Here is a 20,359-nt window from a genome sequence, read left to right on the forward strand (position 1 = left end):
GCAACCTGAAATATAATGAAAATCATTGTGCCCTTTCTTATAGTATACAATTACATCCTGGCATCCAAATTATTGTGGCATTCAAAGATTATTTTGCTGTTTCTTGAGTCAAAATCATTTAAATCAAACTATTCTACATTTCTTCTTTTGTTGAATTCAGTGGTGTATTAAAAGGGAAGACTTTTCTCTGAAAATCACTGTTGTGCCCCAGGCTTATCTTTTTTTCATCCTCATCTTGAATAAATGCTTCCTTGGCATTCTTGGATTTCATTCACTTTTGAAAGGTTAATAGTTTTACTTAGTAATTGCATGCATGAACAAAGCATTTCCGAAAAACTGGGTCATGTATTTCGTTGATTTTCTAATGGGTTGTGTTCTCTTTTTAGGAAGTAGCATATTTCTGTGGCAGTTTCCGTTCTTTTTATTCTATTCTAATATGTGGTGTAGGAGGCTATATTTCATCTGATATGGTTTAAATTTTTAAAAGCTTCTTATTTATTGCCTGATGGATTAAAAGTGATACACATTTAGCTCTCATAAATAATGTCACCCATGTCACATTTCTGCTAATATGTCTTGACCTTATTCAAATAGAGCTGAATAGCTGTCCCTTACAAGTTATTTATTAGTGGATTTTATGTAGTGAGTTATATAATTGGATCTCCTCCCAAATAAGCAATAAATTATTCAAAAGCATTTTGATGAAACAGTTCCTAATTAGTTTCCTAATTTTTGTTCAACATGCAGATTAAGATTTTATTAAAAGTAATTGAATATGAGAGTATGAATTGGAATGGAGCAGTCCTTTATTGAACCATATCTCTAATACATCAGCATGTAACCATGTACTTTCCAATTAATTAATTTTATTATTTAAATAAAAATAACAAGACTGAATAGATTTAACTAAGGAATGATACCTTCAGAGATGTACTATTTATAAGCCAACTATTTTGGAAGTGAGAAACCAATTAAAATAAAACTGATTTGTTTGTATGAGAATCTTATTGTATAAATTGGATTCAACAAGGATTACTATGTCATTTACAGGTAGTTCTCAATTTATGAGAGTTCATTTAGTGACCGTTCAAAGTTACAATGGCACTGAAAAAAATGACTTACGACTGTTTTTCACACTTAGGACCAGTGCAGCTTCTCCATGGTCACAGGATCAAAATTCAGATGCTTAGCAACTGACTCATGTTTATGACGGTATCCTGGGATCACTTGATCCGCTTTTGCAACCTTCTGACAAGCAAAGTCAATGGGGAATCCAGATTAATTTAACAACCTTGTTACTAACTTAATAAATGCAATGATTCACTTAACAATGGTGGCAAGAAAAGTCTTAAAATGGGGCAAACTCACTTAACAAACGTTTCACTTAGCAACGTACATTTTGGGGTCAATTGTGATCATAACTCAAGGACTAGCAGTATTATATTGATTGTATTAAGAGAATTCTGTATTAATTCTATTGTTTGTAAAAAGTTCTAATGATGCCAGAACCATTTGAACTTTTTAGCCTCCACAATTAGTCAAAATAACTTTTAAGTTGGAGTTTTAAAATCCTTCTGTTTCAAAATCATTAATAATGTACAGGTGAAAATACATGCTAATTGTCTCCTTTAATTTGTCCAGCAATAGCGCTGGAAGACATGTACACTACTGTTAAGTGCCACATCCTTTTTAAAAAAAAAATAAGGTGTTACTGGCATAATAGTACAAAAATCTATTCATTTATTCTTTATTATGTTGCAGGGGTCACAAAGATAAGCTCTTCGTAGTAAAGTGCAACCCTCATCATCCTGATAAACTGGTGACTGTTGGAATAAAGCATATCAAATTTTGGCAACAAACAGGTAGTAGAATTTATCTTATTTCTTCACCAAAAAGTTGATTTAAATAGTTTAGTTTCCCATTACAGACACAGCAAAATTTTCCAATGACTATTCTGTTTGTTAGCTATCTTGTTGAGGACATACATACTTGATATACAGCTAAATGTATTGTTGATGTTTTGATTTATGGTGATGGCTTGAATCTCTCAGGAGTCAAAAAAAGGGGGGGGCTGGCCGAGAGAAATGGGAAAATTAGTGAAATATTAAGGAAATTTTTAGTAGCCCTTGGTTCTATTCCTATTGGATGACTGGATGCTGGCAATCCAATAGTGAAGTTAGGGTGAGGGTTACTAAACCCATCCAGAGTTACTTTGAAATGGCAAATAAATTTAATAATGATAATAATATTAATAAGTTTATTTATAATTTAAATTAATAGATGGACAGACAGACAATTGGAGAACCAGTTTAGTTTAGTCTTGGTGAAGACACCAAGTTTGAAAGCAGGAGATCATGAGTTCAAGCTTGGCTTTAGCTATGAAGGACAGCTAGGTGACTTTGAGCCAGTTACTCTCTGCCACCTCACAAGGTTGTTGTGGAGAAAACAGAAGGAAGACATTGTTTTGAATATATTCACCACCTTGAGTTATACATAAAAATTATAAAACTGAGACATGAATAAATTAACAAACACATACATAAATAAAATAAAATTGGGCTCTGCAGATAGCACTAAGTGAAAGGACTCTAGACATCTACAGTACCTGTCGCATTTTATATGGATCCTAAAATGCCTTAGAATCATGATATTAGATTTTGGCAGCCTGGGGCAAAAAAATAATGGATTTATTTATTTATTTATTTGTTTGTTTGTTTGTTTGTTTGTTTGTTTGACTTCTATGCTGCCCAATCCCAAAGGACTTTTTCCCCCTCCAAAATATAAAAGCACTGTAACAAGATTTATTTCGTTTTGTCTTTGGAAAAATCCAGTTACCCCAAACCATAAATCTTTCTTCATTTTGAAGACATGATCATATTATTATCATATCCTCTGCAGCTTAGAAATCAAAAACATTTAAAAATAATAAATAATGCCTTCCCCTAGCAAAACGTTACCCAATATGTAATGAAAGGTATAATTATACTTGGATGTTTCCTTCATATTCTGCCTATCAACTTGTAACCTTGTTTCCCTCAAGATATGCAGTTCATGAAAAGCTAGAATTGTCTTTCTAGCTTTTGGTTTTTAGTAATAGATAATTGAAATGTATACAATCATTTATAATATCCTTATTGGTCTATCATAACAATTCAGGTGGTGGTTTTACCTCAAAACGTGGTGTATTTGGAAATATTGGGAAACAGGAAACCATGATGAATATTTCCTATGGACGGATAGAGGATCTCGTTTTCTCTGGATCTGCAACTGGAGATATTTACATCTGGAAAGATGTTTTGTTGGTTAAGACAGTAAAAGCTCATGATGGGCCTGTATTTGCCATGCATGCTTTGGATAAGGTAAAATGGTCTTGCCTGCAACTCTGTAAATCAGCTGCATCTTTTCATGGGATTATGCAGCTATTTCCAGCCACTGCAATGTTAACTCAGGAAACAAAATATTTGGTTTAGTTACCAACGGGTATTCTGTATGCTCCAAAGCACCTTTTTACTTACAAAACTGACGTGTTTAAGTATGCATACATAGTTTGGGTAAATTTTGGCATTAAATATCCCAGAATAGTATTTGAACTGGATAAGTACTGTAAATTTCTCATCCCTGTTTTCAGTAAGCCAATCCAAGGATACTTTTTGCATTTGGAAGTAAATAAATGCTGTTTTGAACATTAAAATAGTAATCTTAATTAATGTAGCCGTTAGACACAGTGTATTTATGATTTTACAATCATTCTTTCAATATTTGATGTTCAGATTATCATAGCCAAAAGAGCATCATTCATAGATAAAAGGGAAACATCAGCAAGCTTCTAGAGACAGGATTTGCAGAATCGTGTGAATGAATGCATTTCATTTTGTAATTCAGTGACATTAATTTTTTATCACCTAACTTTATATTGTCAATGTAATAAGAAGATCTATAAATCTATTTCTGTACAGGGCTTTGTGACAGGTGGGAAGGATGGTGTTGTGGCACTTTGGGATGATACATTTGAAAGGTGCTTGAAGACATATGCCATCAAAAGAGCAGCACTCTCTCCTGGGTCTAAAGGTATAACTAATCTAAATTACAATAGACAGAAATAAAGACTGCTTATAATAAAACATATGAAGATGCATCGAAAAATCCTAGTGAATCTGTAATAACCTCTTCCAAGACCACCAGTTCTGCATTGTTCTATAAAGCGAATCTCAAGATTACCGGCAGATGGTTGATTTGCTTAAGTTTGGGAGTTATTACCAATAATTTATGCTTCAGCCATTATGAATAATCACCTAATTATACGAAGACTGAAAGGTATGGAGTTCATGGAAATTATGCTATAGCTTTTTGCCATAAGTAGTGTCATGAAAATAAAGAGCGAGAGGTAACAAGGAATCAAAGGCAGGAGGCAAGAGAGAAAAATATAATTAAATCTAATTTATAGCAACACTTTTATACCTCTCCAGACCTTTCTATTCTTGTAAATTATATCTGCTTCCTCTGCATACATATACTGCATTATATTCTTTACACATGATGAGAATCTCATCAGCTTCTTCCAACAGCTTTCTTGGCCTTCCTCTTGAACATTCATTCTTCATATATTTGTTTTGCAATTTAGTCCGCATTCATTCTCACTATAAAATCAGAAAATTGGAATGTACTTCTTTTCGCAATGGTCTTTCATTTTTTGTTCAATCAATGTTTATTAAGAATTTATTTATCCTTGAAACAATCTCTTCTTTTTTGACTGGAACAGTGTTTGGCAGAATTCTGATTGAAAGGATACAAAAGGTTATAAGGAGCAAAATTTGAGAAGTGCAGTTGAGTTTTAGCTAACGTGGAGGTGTAATGACCAGATTTTTTATTCTCAACAGGTGTTAAGATATATATGAATATGAGAAAGAAAATATACTATGTCTGTGAGGCCAACCTATGATACACATCCTGGAAGTAGCACGCAGAGCCAACTCTCCGGGCACACAAGCTGGTGCCTATTGCTCTTCAGGAACCAGTAGACAAGCCAGCTTGTCTTCATGCATGTGGGAGCACTGGAAATCAGAAGAGCGGCCACCTGGTGTACATGCACACACCGAGAATATGATATTCCAGTTTCCGGTGTGTGCATGCCCACCGGCCACCTAGTCTTCTGATTTCTGGCACACATGCATACACTCCCATTTCAGCACTCCGTGCAGAAAAGGTTCACCAACACTGTACTACATATTTATTGATTTAGAGAATACAAGTAGTCTTCAACTTACAAAAGTTCATTTAGTGATCATTCAAAATTACAATGGCACTGAAAAATGTGAATTTTTCACAGTTACGAGCTCTACAGCATCCTCATGATCATGTGAATAAACCATTGGTAGAAAGATAGTGAGTACAAGGTGGTTTGGTGTAAAAAATAAATATTAAGTGTATAAAAATTACTGCATGAAATAAGTTTTTGTCTACTTTCTTATATAAAGTTTGAGTTATATATGTCAACATAAAATAAGTTGAACACAGAATGAGATATTTAAGAAATGCAGATGGAAAAAAAAAAAGAGATAGGGTAAAAAATGAATGAGTATTGAACCTGAATTTAATACAAAAGTGAGTTACCAGAGCAAAATAAGTACCGGTATGTTGAGAAGGTTTGGTAATATTGAAAAAATGAATATGGATCAAATCTCAAAGCAATTGTTTATTTTTATCTCCTTCTATATTATTACGGTTATATAATAATTATACAAACAGTGATATTTCACATAGCCACAACTGCCAGTTGCTCTTTGAGTAGGAGCCATGAATCCAAGAGGACCCCTAATGCACTTGGTCTGTTTGGGATAATGCATTCCCATCCTAGACAAAGATGATAAACTCTTGGATACATAGGGGTCCACCCACAGCCATTCCATTTTTACCAAGGTTCAATTGAAGTCTGTTCTTCCCTATCCATGTCCCACAGCCTCCAGGCACAAAGAAAGCACATCTACTGCATCACTCACTTCAATCGGGATGGAAATGTAGTATATAATTGTGTATCATAAGTGTACTGGTGATGCCTCATCCACAGTAACATGTAGATGTTAAAATGGAGAGGAAAGAACACAGATCCCTTTGGCACCACACAAAGCAGGGTCTGTGAGCTGAACTTCTCCTTATTAACACCAATTAGGGCCTGTCTTAGGGAAAAAGAAGTGAATCACTACCAAACTATGCCACCCACCTCCATCTCCCTAAATAGGCCCAAAGGAAGACCAGAGATTATGTACTAGTGTAACCAATGCCATTTTGGTTCTGTATCCAGGCCTGAAACCTGACTGAAAAGGGTCGAGATAATCAATTTACCCCAAGACCATAATTGCAAAAGGAGAGGAGGGAGACTGGACGAAAATTTATAAAATGATATCATGCACAATCATTTTCTCATTTATTTTCTTCAGTTGATTTTGGTTCATATGTTAATTTTTCGACTAAGGCAATACACCACCATACCATTTTACCATTTTTAAAATTATTTCATTAGTAATTAGCGTACCTTTTTTTGAAATATAAGATTTATTGTTTGGGGATATGAACATTTGGTAATATAGTGGTGACTAATATATTTGTCCTGTTTATAACAAAACGAATATATGAAAAGAATAGGAAAAGAAGGACCACAAACTCATGGAGTTGGATGAACTTAATGAGATTCCTGCCCCCCCCCAAAAAAAAGTTTTGAAAAGTTGGGGGGGGGTGACCAGTATTCAAACCAGTATCAAACATTGTAGAAATGAGGATGATTTGAATGTTAGAAACATATGAGGAAATACAGTGAATGATATTGGTATAAATTAGATTTAGCCATATTTCCTTTTCTCTTTTCTTTCTTATGCCTTTAATATTGTGCCTTACTATTTCTTACCCTTTTTCCACCTTTTTCATATTGATGCTTATCGTGAAAGGCAATAGCATAATGAGTATTTATGTAAGTATGCAATATATTATTCATTTTATGTAAACTTTCATGGGGATAAAAATTGCAAGCAATACAGTCAAAGAAATTCATGCTATCAGATGGAAATTCATTGCTGCATAATATATTAAGGCTTTCAGTTTAACATATTACTGATAATTTATGCTCAAACTTAAATTTTAGTCATTAATATACTTGGAAAAAATAAATGAATAGTGTCACATTGCATGAACTTCTAAAAGAGACAGAAACACCATTCCCATTTGATCATAGTGCTATGTGATGGTTTTGGGTCTGGCAATATCTTTCAGGTCAACTTAAATCCATAAGTTATTGCGTGGATAAAATAAGGGAAAGCCTACTGTGTTCACTGGAACTACCACTAAGAAAACCTGGGCTCTAATACAATAATCATTTTTAAATGTACAGTGATCTCTCGATTAGCGCGGGGGTTACGTTCCAAGACCTCCCGCGCTAACCGATTTCTGCGTTATACTGGATGCGGAAGTAAAAACCACCATCTGCACATGTGCGCCATTTTTTCATGGCCGCACATGCGCAGATGGTGGAGTTTGCGTGTGGGCGGCGGGGAAGACCAAGGGAAGGTTCCTTCAGCCGCCCAACAGCTGATCTGCTCTGCAGCGCAGAAGCAGCGAGGAGCCGAAGATGGGGTTTCCCCGTTGCCGCGCTGCGGAGCGGATCAGGTGTTGGGCGGCTGAAGGAACCTTCCCTTGGTCTTCCCGCCGCCCAGGCAAAGGGGAAACCCCTAGGCGGCGCTGGGGCCATGCGGAGCCGCTCATCTAGGGGGGCGTGGACCGGCAAGGTGCCCTCCGCTCTCTCTCTTTCTCTCCCTGTTACCGGTGTGGTATAAGAGAGAGAAAGAAAGAGAAAGGAGGGCGACTTGCCAGTCCACGCCCCCCTGGATGAGCGGCCCCGCATGGCCCCAGCGCCGGACTCCGTTGCCGAACGCCGAAACCGGAAGGGGCGAGGTGGGGGGGGGGGGAGAACGGGAGGCTCAGCATTCCGTCAGTCGCAGCGCTGGCTGTCAACTTTTCTTTTTAGCACTGGGGAGGCAAGTCAGCTCCTGCCCAGTTTTAAAAAGAAAAGTTGACAGCCAGCGCTGCGGCTGACGGAATGCTGAGCTTCCCGTTTTCTCTCTGCCCCCTCGCCCCTTCGCCCCCCTGTGTTCCTAGGAGAAGTGCTGGTGAGGAGCAGAAGGTCTGTCTTGCCTCAATCCCCAGCACTTCTCCTAGGAACACAGGGAGGCGAAGGGGCGAGGGGGGGGGAGAGAAAACGGGAGGCTCAGGAAGGGAGCTCGGGAAGGAGCCCACGGTCAGTCGGCTGCGGGCGGGAGGAAGGCGATTGTTCCGCTGCCGCCAGCATGGCCTGGCTGGCAGTGGAAGATGTAACGGAGCCCACGGGGGATTCGCCTTCCTCCCACCCGCAGCCGAGACTGATCGTGGGCTCCTTCGCAACCTCGGAGAGCTTCCAGGGCATGAAAGCTCACGAAAACCAGGAAGCTCTCCGAGGTTGCGAAGGAGCCCACGATCAGTCGGCTGCGGGCGGGAGGAAAGCGAATGCCACGGGCTGGGCTCGGCTCCCCCCTCGGCTCCCCCCCTTACCAGCCCCGCCGCGGAAGGCTCCATTCTGTTCCCTGCCGGCCCGATTGAGCGGCCAGCGGTCTCCATTCAGGGAACAGAATGGAGCCTTCCGCGGCGGGGCTGGTAAGGGGGGGAGCCGAGGGGGGAGCCGAGCCCAGCCCCGTGGCATTCGCTTTCCTCCCGCCCGCAGTTGACGTCCACCCCCTCCTCGGTGTCCCCGGCACCCAGCGTCCCCACGCCGCCTCCACCTCCCGGTAATGCGCCCGACCTCTGCCTCTCTCTTTCTCTCTCATATACCACGCCGGCAACAGGGAGAGAAAGAGAGAGAGAACTAGCGTGGACTTATTTTTTATTTTTTAATATTTTATTTTAATATTTTATTTTTTTAATTAATATTTTTTGAAAAACCGCGTTGCAGCGTTTCGCGCTAATCGAGACCGTGCTAATCGAGGGATCACTGTATTGATTTATTTTATATATAAATATAATATAAACAATTTTAAAAAATGGAAACCAGCATAAAAAAATCCTAGTTTTCCCTCTTCCGCCCCAAAGCAAGAAATCTCTTGCATCCAACAAAAATGTTTCTGCACTCTAACTACAAACTACCCCAATGGGAAAAGTCAGATCTTCAAGGCTTTTCAGAGGTTTAGCCCCTAAATTAGGGGCCAAATTGCAGGTGGAAGGAATGTTCTAAAGGGCAGGGGAAACTGCTAAAAAGGCCACACTACTTAGGCCTTGCTAGATGACAACATTTAAGGAAAGCAACCTGGAGTACATCCATCCTGATGCACGTAGTGTAGCAAGCAAATGCTCTCAGAGGGAAAAGGTCTTGCAAATATGGGGTTTTTTTGTGCTTTATCTGGAATAGAAATGTAGAAGTAGAAATATATGAAGAGTATTTCTGTAGATACTTCAGATTCAAACCATGGAACGTTTTACAAATTAGTAGAGGACTTAGAACTAAGCCTAGAGCCAAGTAGCGTAGTAAGAAGTAATGCTCACATAATATGATCACAATGCCTAGTTCTAATAAATAGGCCAGCTGCCATATTTTGTGCTATCTGAAGTTTCTGAACATTCAGAAGACATTCTTCAATACATACAATACACAGTAATAATATGTACTGGTACACATGGCCCAAGCCTTAAGTTATTGTATGACTCACTTTTAAAAATTTTAATGAGATAATCTAAATTGAGATAAAATCTAGCAAATGAGAAGTTCTATTAAAATGAAGAAAATTAAATGAAATTAGGTTTATTTATTTTTCTTCCTCTTAGGGTTACTGCTGGAAGATAATCCATCAATCCGTGCCATCACTCTAGGACATGGACATATACTGGTGGGAACAAAAAATGGAGAGATTCTTGAAATTGATAAAACTGGTCCCATGACTCTACTTGTGCAGGTATAATTGCTTATTTTATGTACCAAGAGCTATATCAAAGAGCATAAACAGCATTTCTACATTTGTTCTTAATTTAATTCATTTCCTATATTTAATTTCACTGTAGCCCTCTGCACTTTTTTGCAATTCAGTGAATTTGATAAAGAAGCTATTCAGGATGTTATTGGATTGGATATTCTTTACATTATATTGACAAATAGATTTCCAGCACAGTATCTGCTTTTTTTTAAAGGAATATTTTCCCTATTTATAAACAGGGCCATATGGAAGGAGAAGTCTGGGGTCTAGCAGCACATCCTCTTTTGCCTATCTGTGCAACAGTGAGCGATGATAAAACTCTAAGGATCTGGGAGCTTTCCTCCCAACATCGTATGCTGGCAGTGCGAAAACTTAAAAAAGGTAACAATTTGATGTTCATGAAGGATTTCAAAGTTACATAATCTTTGATCAGTTAAATCAAATATAACTATTTACATGTTTAGTTTTCCATTTAGCTGAGCTCTTGGTTTTATTGTATAGATTTGTATTCTTGTAAATACCTGGAAAGTTATATGTGGCTTAATAGTTCAAATTTGTGCAAATTTCTGGAATTTGTATGACTCACAATAAGGATTTCAGTTGAAACCAGTAATAAATCCAATTGTTATTAAACATCTTCAAACATGGAGACATGTTTATATCATACATCTGAATCGTTAATTACTCATTGAACACTGTGTTCAAGTACAATTCCTGTCATACTCAGCATGAATGACTATTACTTATGATTGTAAAGATAGGAATTGTAATATATGCAATATTTAAAACCAACAGATTTAAGCAGCCTGAATTACATCACCCATTACTATTTTTCCTTAAAAAATGTTTGTCTTGACTAGTTAAATTAAGGGAGACTGTCTCAATCCAAATTAAAGGAGACTGTCCAAATTAAGGGAGATGATCAGAAAACTAGAATATTAGATTGTGAGCACTGTTTGATCTTCAGTATAGCTACTAATGATATCCTTGTACTTAACTGCTTTGAAAGTCATCAAATTTGGATCTCAACAAGCAAGATTCATGCAGATTCATGATTTATTTATAAGAGGTATAAATATGAATACATAAATGGATTTAGGCACTGTTTTTGATATGTTTGTAAAGTATATGCATTGACATTTTTATGAACACATGTGAAAAATAAAAAAACTTTTTTTAAAAAAATGGTTCTCAACACATTTCAACACAAAATGTTTGTTCCGGTACTCATCATTTGTTTGGTACTAAACATGCAAGCTATTGGCTTGTTGGCGGCCTTGTGACTCACTACATTATTCCTTATGGGGAAAAATTGTTTGGTACACATCTTTTTTTATACTCCTCATGTCTCCTGGAATCAATTGACACCAGGATTGAAAAGTTGATGTTTTATGGGTTTGCTTGTAAGTAAGAAATGGGATATGGGAGGAAGAGATATCTGTTTAACTTTACAGGGGGTGAAAAGGTATTAATTTTTTTATACCTGTGATGAACCTGGGAAATCATTTTTTAAAAAAAATTCTTCTTTTTTCTTTCATTTTTATTTTTGTCTTTCCCTTTTTGATCTTGTTTTATTTCTTCTCTAATTTAGTTTGTATTAGTTTTTACTATTGTAATAAAAATTCTTATACATCTCGTGCCTTATTGTTCTTTTCATGAATTGTATGTGTACGTCTCTTGCCAGTCTGTGTGTACATGCGTAATCAATATCTTTAATTATGTCATGTTTATCATTTTGTAATATTTCCACCAGTATCTCTGCCAGTTTTTCTCCCAAATCATTGTCTTTTTCTTCTTCAATTTTTTGGAACCGTAGATAATATGATGCTTTTTCTAATTCAAGAAATGTTATTGATTTAGCCATCAATCTGTTAGTTTGTTGAGCTTGGTCTGCCATCATTTATATTTTACTATCTATTTTTATTTCCACAACTTTTATTCTCTGATCATTTTCTATTATTGTTTTTTGAATTGTCCCTATTCTATCGTTTACTCCCCTTTCATTTCTCCAATTTCATTTTTTATTTCATTTAAAATTCTTAATAGCAATTGTATTTTAAAATAAATATGCCCCCCTTCTCTTTGACATGGGAACTTCACTCTGAATCCACCACCACTACTATTTGTGTGATTTTGTGATTGAGGAGCTCTTTGTTGCCCAAAATTTCATTCCCTGGTCCCTAAGATTTAGGGCCATGCGTAAGTGCACTAGAGTGCCTTCCATCCCCTGTCCCAATGTTTCTCTTTTACTAGTATCATGTATATAAATATTGTTATCTCTTTGTATACTACCAATACGTACTTGACAAAAGAAATAAGCAAATAATAAAATAAGATTTAGGCACAGATTTTCTCTGAACTTTTTTAGGTGGACGATGCTGTGCCTTCTCCCCTGATGGAAAAGCTTTGGCAGTTGGATTAAATGATGGAAGCTTTCTGGTTGTGAATGCTGATACTTTGGAAGATATGCTTACTTTCCATCACAGAAAAGAAATGATCTCTGACATCAAATTTTCTCGAGGTCAAAGTGAACTTTTAAATTATTATTTTAAAATCCTTTAAAAGGAAAATTCTGAAGAGGCAAGGGATATTTATAAACATTAATATGCCACATATACTATATATGTTTTTATATGAGGTTAAATTTGCTTTTTAAAAGTTATGTCAACCTATGATAAGTCATTATTTCATGATACAGAGAAACTAAGCAAACGTAAACATCCATTTCTTAGTCCATTAGCATGAAAGCAATCAAATGTCCCAAAGCAAATGTCCCAAAGAATCCATAGATTATACCGCCAAAATTTGATAGCAATGTAATGCAGTGATGGGATTATTTATTTTTTACTACCAGTTTTTTGGGCGTGGCTTGGTGGGTATGGGGTGGCTTGGTGGGCATGGCGGGGGAAGAATACTGCAAAATCCCCATTCCCTCTCCACTACTGAGGAAAGGATCTATTTCTACCCACTCTGGGGCCAGCCAGAGGTGGTATTTGCTGGTTCTTCGAACTACCCAAAATTTTGGCTACCAGTTCTCCATAACCTTTCAGAACATGCTAGATTTCACCCGTTACAAGCTGTTATAACATTATAACAGCTTTTAGCAGGGGCAAAATCCAGCAAGGAAGGCATAATATCAGGAATAAATCTTATAACTTAGTTTCTAGAGCAAGAGAGGTAGGTGTCCCTGATTCTACCATTTCAGTGGTCCTAAACTGATCTATTAGAATCTCTCCATCTGCTTGCTGCTTTTTCCATAATAACTGATCTCAATTCCATAGAGATGTTTTGATGTATTCCTTGTAAATATTTGGATTTATTTAAATATATTTTTCAGATTCAGGAAAATACCTGGCAGTGGCTTCCCATGATAATTTTGTAGATATTTATAACGTACTTACCAGCAAAAGAGTTGGAATCTGTAAAGGAGCATCTAGCTATATCACACACATAGATTGGGATTCAAGAGGTAAAACACAGCAAAACAAAACCTTTTATTTATCACAGCTCTCTTTGAAAAGCTCTTATAAGGCTTCAAAACATTGTAAAAGATTGTGTATTTTCCTTGATTTGTGATGAAAAATAGAAAAGTATAGTTCTATGACAGTTTTAAAGTCTAAAACTCATCTGTATTTCAGCTTATAAGTAATCAGGATAAAGTTGTGTGGATTGTCTATTCTAAAAAAAGGCTATAATAAAAATGGAGTATTTATTAAAATAATACAAGATAAAGAGTACTCATTATATGCAAAGTATGAAATCAGCTTGGCTTTGCCAGTTAATACTGTATTAGTCAGGCTTAATTTGTCTCTCCTTAAAAAAACTGATTTTCCAACTATATGGCACACGAGCAATTATTTTATCCCTATTAATTATTAATCTTGAAAATGCAAAATTGCTCTGAAATATAGAGAGCAGATTCTTTAGGGCTCAACAGGACATCAATTATCAGAGTTGTTTGCTGAGATGGACGGCTATAGAAATCAAATAATAAATAAATAAGTAAGTAAGTAAGTAAGTAAGTGGGTGGGTGGGTGGATGTGTAGGTAGGAAGGAAGGAAGGTGGGTAGGTAGGTAGGCAGGCATTATAAGCATGTATCTTCTGCTATAAATTTGCAGTATTCCTTCTCCAGTTTTCCTTTAAAATGTAGAATGAAGCAAGGAGCATTGTCCATTGTTCTAAAAATATTACATTTGGTCTTACCATTGTCATCTCTTGCTGACAACCTTTATAAGCTTTCAGTAGCCAAAAGTAAATAAAAGTTCACCTTCTGTGTCCTACAATCTGTTGAGTCTGATTTCTGAAAACTTCTTCATGTTCAAGGGAAACTACTACAAGTCAATTCTGGTGCCAAAGAACAAATCTTCTTTGAAGCTCCAAGAGGAAAGCGGCATATAATAAGATCCACAGAGGTAAGGAAAAAATGAAATGGATACCTTTATTTTATATGTTATTTCAGTACTACCTGCTAGGAAAAAAAGTGGTCTAATGTGCAGTTTGTTTTCTGCTTGGTATACGCTTTGGTAAAAGCTTTGTTTCATGCAATAACTCAAAGTATAGACATAAATACTGTATAGTTTTGTAGAGATGGACTAAAGAACTCTTCTTTTTTTAACCATAATACATTCATTTTATATGACTATGACTTTCTTTCTGCTAAGCGTAATTGCAATAATCAGTAATTATCATTCAAGGCACAGGTAGTATTTTGGAATGGTAAGTGCATTTGAATATTGAAAGCATGCTATAGGAATTCTCAGTAAATGACTACCATAGATAAGAGGTCAATTCTCAAAAATGACATGTTGAGTAGGATCAATCACAAAACACTTATTACTACAAAGAGAACTGGCCAGACTGTCTCCCACCAAAATCTAGACACTCTTCCAGATTAAATATTGGGTAACATTCATCATTTCTATTTTCTAAAATGCATGTGAAATCTAAAGGCATTATTATAAAAAGAAATTATAAAATTGTACTAAGTTCAACACTTTATTTTACTGTACCAATTTTTCTTTAACTTGGGTAATAAAGAGAACCAGGCAAGTGTCAAGGGATATTTGTAGGCATCCTTTTGCTACCCATTTTTCCCCTCTTGCCTAACTTGTGTAAAAAATATAAATATTTCCTTAGCACATGGAGCTAAGCATTTGATGTACTATCAGGATATGTGGACAATCATATTATGAAGCAGGGGATCTAAAAAAAATCATATTGAATCATTCTCCTATTAACTGGAGATCAATTGCTTGTGCAGTTGACAAGACATTGAAAAAAATAGTACCATAAAAATGTGCTTACAGTTTATAATGTTGGTTTTTTTTAATGTTTGCTTCCAGATTGAAAAGATTGAATGGGATATCTGGACATGTGTTCTTGGTCCTACTTGTGAAGGAATTTGGCCGATGCATAGTGATGTCACTGTTATCAATGCAGCTTCCCTTACTAAAGATGGCACTCTCTTAGCTACAGGAGATGACTTTGGGTTCGTAAAACTCTTCAGATATCCAGTAAAGGTAATTTAAATATTTTTCAAAAGTGCCAATGGAAGAATTATGTATAGCAAGGAAAATAGAAAATAGGAATTCTATACATTTGGAGATTGATCGATTAAGCTTGATTACTTTTATCTAAAGTATCTGTAAAGAAGAGCTACCGGTGTACATGTATTCCAAGACAAAATTTAAGAAAAGGCAGTTTAATGATCAGAAACATTCTGGTAATAAGTTTTCAGCAAGAGTTGGTGGAAGGGTTTGTTTCTTTATTCGGTAGTCAAAAACTTGTGTGAGGATCTCCATGAGTATCAAAAAATCAGTTTGGGCTATATTTATTTATTTGGTTTGATGCTGCCCAAATTTAATTGGTGTGGGTGGCTGAGACTAAAAAGAAGGAAAATAGCTGATTTGAATTTTTGCAAGATTTTCTATAGCATTATATATAGCAATCAGTGTAGAATAAAATAGAATTCTTTATTGGCCAAGTGTGATTGGACACACAAGGAATTTGCCTTTGGTGCATATGCTCTCAGTGTACATAAAAAAAAGATACATTTGTCAAGAATCATAGGCTATCCTCTGAAGTCTGTGTTTGTCTTGTTGGGTTGCATCTGTTTAAAATGAGTACTGTATTTTTCGGAGTATAAGACGCATCTTAGTTTTTGGGGAAGAAAATAGGGAAAAGAATCTGCTTACCAGGTATTCATCTGGCTAGTGACCTTAGTCTGGTCAGCATCAGCATATTATTTTATCCCCTGGTTAAGGCTTTTTAAAAAACCTTATTCAGAGAGAGTAACAATGAAAGAGCTTGCAAGCTGGGATCATCATTAGCACCTGGAAAGAAACAGTCAGAGCAAGTAGAACAATGGGAAAAAACCCTGTAAAGACTTAGGACTTGGAAAACATTTTTCTTTGCAGAGAGTAACAATGAAAGAGCTTGCAAGCTGGTAAGAGTTGGTAACATTGTTAGCACCTGGTTAGGGCTAGAAAGAAACATTCAGAGCAAGTTAGACCAATGGGGAAAAATCTGCAAAGACTTAGGGCTTGGAAAACATTTTTCCTAGAGAGTAACAATGAAAGAGCTTCGGAACATTAATCGCACCTGGTTAGGGCAGGAAAGAAATATTTGGACACAATGTAACACAATGATAAAACAAAGACAGGGTTTGGAAAACATTCTTCTCAGAGAGTAACAATGAAAGAGCTTGCAAGCTGTAAGAGCTGGGAACATTGTTAGCACCTGGTTAGGGCTGAAAGAAACTTATTTGGAGCAAGATAGAGCAATGAAAAAAAAACCTGCAAAGACTTAGGGCTTGGAAAACATTCTTCACAGATCAAAACAATGAAAGAGCCTGCAAGATAACAGCTGGGAAGATCGTTAGCAGCTAGTTAGGGCTGGGGGGGGAAAGCTACATTCAAAGTATAAGACGCACCCTAATTATCAGCCTCTTTTAGGGTGGAAAAAGGTGTATCTTATACACCGAAAAATATGGTATTTCATTCATCTTATTAGCAAGTGAATGTGAATTGGAAAGAAAGATTGTATTCCTGCCCTTTTACCTCTTCGTCTCTGCCATCTGCATTTGCTTTTGGGGATCCATAGCTCCAGGCAATTAGCTTCCTCCTGTCTTAGAACCTCCTCTGCATTTGTAAAGACAGGTAGGGGTTAGGTTACAGAGAGTTGCTTCTTAAAGAAATGTTCCTTAATTCTTAGCAGATGGTCTTGTGTGAGCATGAAATCTATAGAGAATCGCAAAGAATAATAGAAAATAAGGAAACCATTTGAGAGCATTTCTCCGAGGCAGCCTTTGTTGGCGCCATATTGGATTCAGATTACAATTTGCTTAATAATGGTTCAAATTACGGCAGCTTTAAAAAGGGTGCTTAATGGCCTGTAAAACATGTCTGACAGACACAAAATTTCACAACATCACCATCCTGTGGACATGTCGTTATAATCTGGAGACTTGGCAACCTGCTCACACAATTATGATAATGTGATCACAATTGCAATATTCTTTGCCACCTTTCCCAGAAAGAAAGTCAGTAGGGAAGCCAGCATTTTTTCTGCTGGTGCTGCCTGCTGAGAAGACTTCTCTTGAAGGATTTCAGCTTCATACATACTTGGATTTCAACAGCCTCTGAATATTTTTAGAAACAGAACGCAGGGTCCCCATCAGGAAAAAGAGACCACTGACCATATGATTTGCCCATGTTACAGGGTCAGCACGCCAAGTTTAAGAAGTATGTGGGTCATAGTTCCCATGTCACCAATGTCCGGTGGTTACATAATGATTCTGTGCTGTTGACAGTGGGTGGTGCTGATACTGCCCTGATGATCTGGACTCGAGAATTTGTTGGAACCCAGGAAAGCAAGCTAGTTGACAGTGAGGAATCCGATACTGATGCAGAAGAAGATGGAGGTAAAGGCCCTTGTTTTTGTCTATAAAAATCTTATATACAGGAGGCCTGCTGAATAACTAGGGCATTTTTGTATCTTGGGCAAAATTACATTATACTATTTGAGCTGATTCATACAATATATGAAATAATCCAGTTTTTCTAATGTTTTCTCATATATGAGGAATATAACAAAATTATATAACTGCAAACATTTAAGAGTAATTGATTAGTATTTGTATTAGTATTTACAAATGCCTGCTACAAACACCATGTGCATGGCATCTAAAAAGATCGTTTTACTTGTAAGTGGATTAGCATGCTTCTCTACTATTTTAGGGAAAGCTTTGTGCGCTCGAAGATAATCCTACAAATAAATATTATGTTATATGCCAATGTTTTCCGATATGCCAGCTTCATATTGAATTTTCTTTATGAAATACATGTTTTTTAAGTGAGTGACATCGAGAGAGCAGGCAAGTACAAAGAAACATAACTGAGGTTCTGGTGTTATCAGCAGATGAAATATTGCCTATCTCAGCACCACAGAGTTGGCAAAGACGAATATAGAAGATCTTATTATAAGGAGTATATCATTTTCCTGCAGATTTCTCCATATTTGGGGATATTCCAGGTTATTTCAAAATCATTTAAATAACATTTCAGTTGCCTCACATAAGTGATGATTTTTCTGATTTCTTTAAAAACATTTACATATTATTTGATGCTGGAAATGTAAAGAAAAAGAATATCATTTTAAAAGCAAATAAGATCATGGAATCCAATTACGGCATATATATCTATATAAAACTACAAATACAAAATTAACTTTTATCATATATTTTATAATCTACACAAAATAAATCTATGAAGCAAGGTTTTTTTTAAGAAATAATTTTTTCTGCAAATGTAATATTTTAAAGCTGTAAAAACACTGGCCCTGGATACCATAATCTAAATGGTTCATATATAATTTCCACACTAAAAAATTAGAAGTTCTTATACAAGTATTATGATCTATTTCACATCTATCTAAGGTTACGATAGTGATGTTGCACGTGAAAAAGCAATTGATTACACTACAAAGATCTATGCAGTGAGCATCCGAGAGATGGAAGGCACAAAGCCACACCAACAATTAAAGGAAGTTTCAGTGGAAGAAAGGTATGTTATGGGGAATGCCTCTTTGGGTAGAATGAGTCAACAAGTGCATTTGGGGAAAAGATACACCCTTCGAATTAGTGTTGAGCAAATGCCTGGACTAGCCTCTATAATCTTCTTGGCAAGATTTCACACGTAGTTTGCCATTGCCTGCCTCCTAGAACTGAGTATGTGTGAATGACCCAAGGTTTATTTATTTATTTTATTTTTATTTATTTATTTTGTACAATACACATTGAAGAGAATAGACATGTAGTAATATATATAAAGAAAAGGATAGAAGAAAAGATATAAAAATAGAGGAGGAGATATATGAAAGGTCATTCAGCATGCCTGAGGAAGATCTAGTATTCAGTCTCCCAGTTTCTATCTTGGTACCTTAACCAATACACCACTGAATCCTCTTCAGAAAACCTGTACTAATGCTTCCACAATACTCTGAATCATAGTTCATTTCTTTTTCCCAAGTATTTCAAGATAGTATGTTTAGAGTGCTAAATTTCAACCTCCAGTTTTCAAAATATCTGTATGCATATATTTTATAATGAATTGACCCTGAAATAGGTTGCTGATCTGTTTGCTTGAAGTCAGTACAGTAGTCAGTTGTCAACGTGACAACTTTAAGACTTGTAGACTTCAACTCTCGGAATTCTGGGAGTTAAGTCTTAAAGTTTGCAAGTTTGAGAACCCCTGATCTATAGTCTTGTTTTACTTCAATATTGTTAAGCAATATATTAATATTTATGTGAAAGAAAATAATAATATTTATGTGAATAAAAATAATCTGGTGATAACCTTAGGAGTATTAATATAACAAATGCTATTTTTTTTAAAAAACATTTCCTCTGTATATGGTTGGCATTTCTAATGTTAAATTTACACTCTTGTTTTTAACCTTTAATGCTATATTGTAGATCTTTTCCTCAGCTCATGGAGGTTACAGCTTTTTAGGATTGTCATAATTTATTCTGATGTATTATTTTAACAATTCAAGGACCTCAAAATTCTGGCATTGGTTCTGTAGCAACCTGCTTTGTGTGTGCTTTCTGCTCTACCCTCCTTGTTTTAGCAGGGCAGAGAAACGGAAGGCAGAGATAAAAACTTGGCCACGGACATGTCTCTGAATTTAAAGCAATCATTCCTCCCCAAAAAAACCAAATCTTGGTTATCCTTAAAATATCTGTTTCAAGGATAACAAAGATTGCTTCAAACAATGTTTGAAATGAATATTATAAATGTTACTATTTTTTCAAAAACCAGTGGGAAGGAAGTCTATATATTCTGAGAATGTAGGGAAAAGGGGGTAAGGCTGGAAGAGT

General features: G+C 36.2%; 1 protein-coding gene across 3 annotated transcripts in view; it reads left to right on the forward strand.

Moving 5' to 3' along the window:
• The window catches only part of EML6 (EMAP like 6), a 123,822-nt gene that overhangs the window by 62,375 nt on the left and 41,088 nt on the right, over window positions 1–20,359 (forward strand). For all 3 annotated transcript variants that reach the window (XM_070734772.1, XM_070734771.1, XM_070734773.1), the window contains 11 exons: window positions 1,762–1,862; window positions 3,157–3,359; window positions 3,957–4,068; window positions 9,835–9,962; window positions 10,220–10,361; window positions 12,349–12,501; window positions 13,318–13,449; window positions 14,305–14,393; window positions 15,324–15,500; window positions 17,701–17,902; window positions 18,917–19,043. In XM_070734772.1, coding sequence (XP_070590873.1) covers window positions 1,762–1,862; window positions 3,157–3,359; window positions 3,957–4,068; window positions 9,835–9,962; window positions 10,220–10,361; window positions 12,349–12,501; window positions 13,318–13,449; window positions 14,305–14,393; window positions 15,324–15,500; window positions 17,701–17,902; window positions 18,917–19,043 — 1,566 coding nt within the window. The remainder of the gene's footprint in view (window positions 1–1,761; window positions 1,863–3,156; window positions 3,360–3,956; window positions 4,069–9,834; window positions 9,963–10,219; window positions 10,362–12,348; window positions 12,502–13,317; window positions 13,450–14,304; window positions 14,394–15,323; window positions 15,501–17,700; window positions 17,903–18,916; window positions 19,044–20,359) is intronic.

Source organism: Erythrolamprus reginae, chromosome 1 (genome assembly GCF_031021105.1).
Source record: "Erythrolamprus reginae isolate rEryReg1 chromosome 1, rEryReg1.hap1, whole genome shotgun sequence".
NCBI lineage: Eukaryota > Metazoa > Chordata > Lepidosauria > Squamata > Dipsadidae > Erythrolamprus > Erythrolamprus reginae.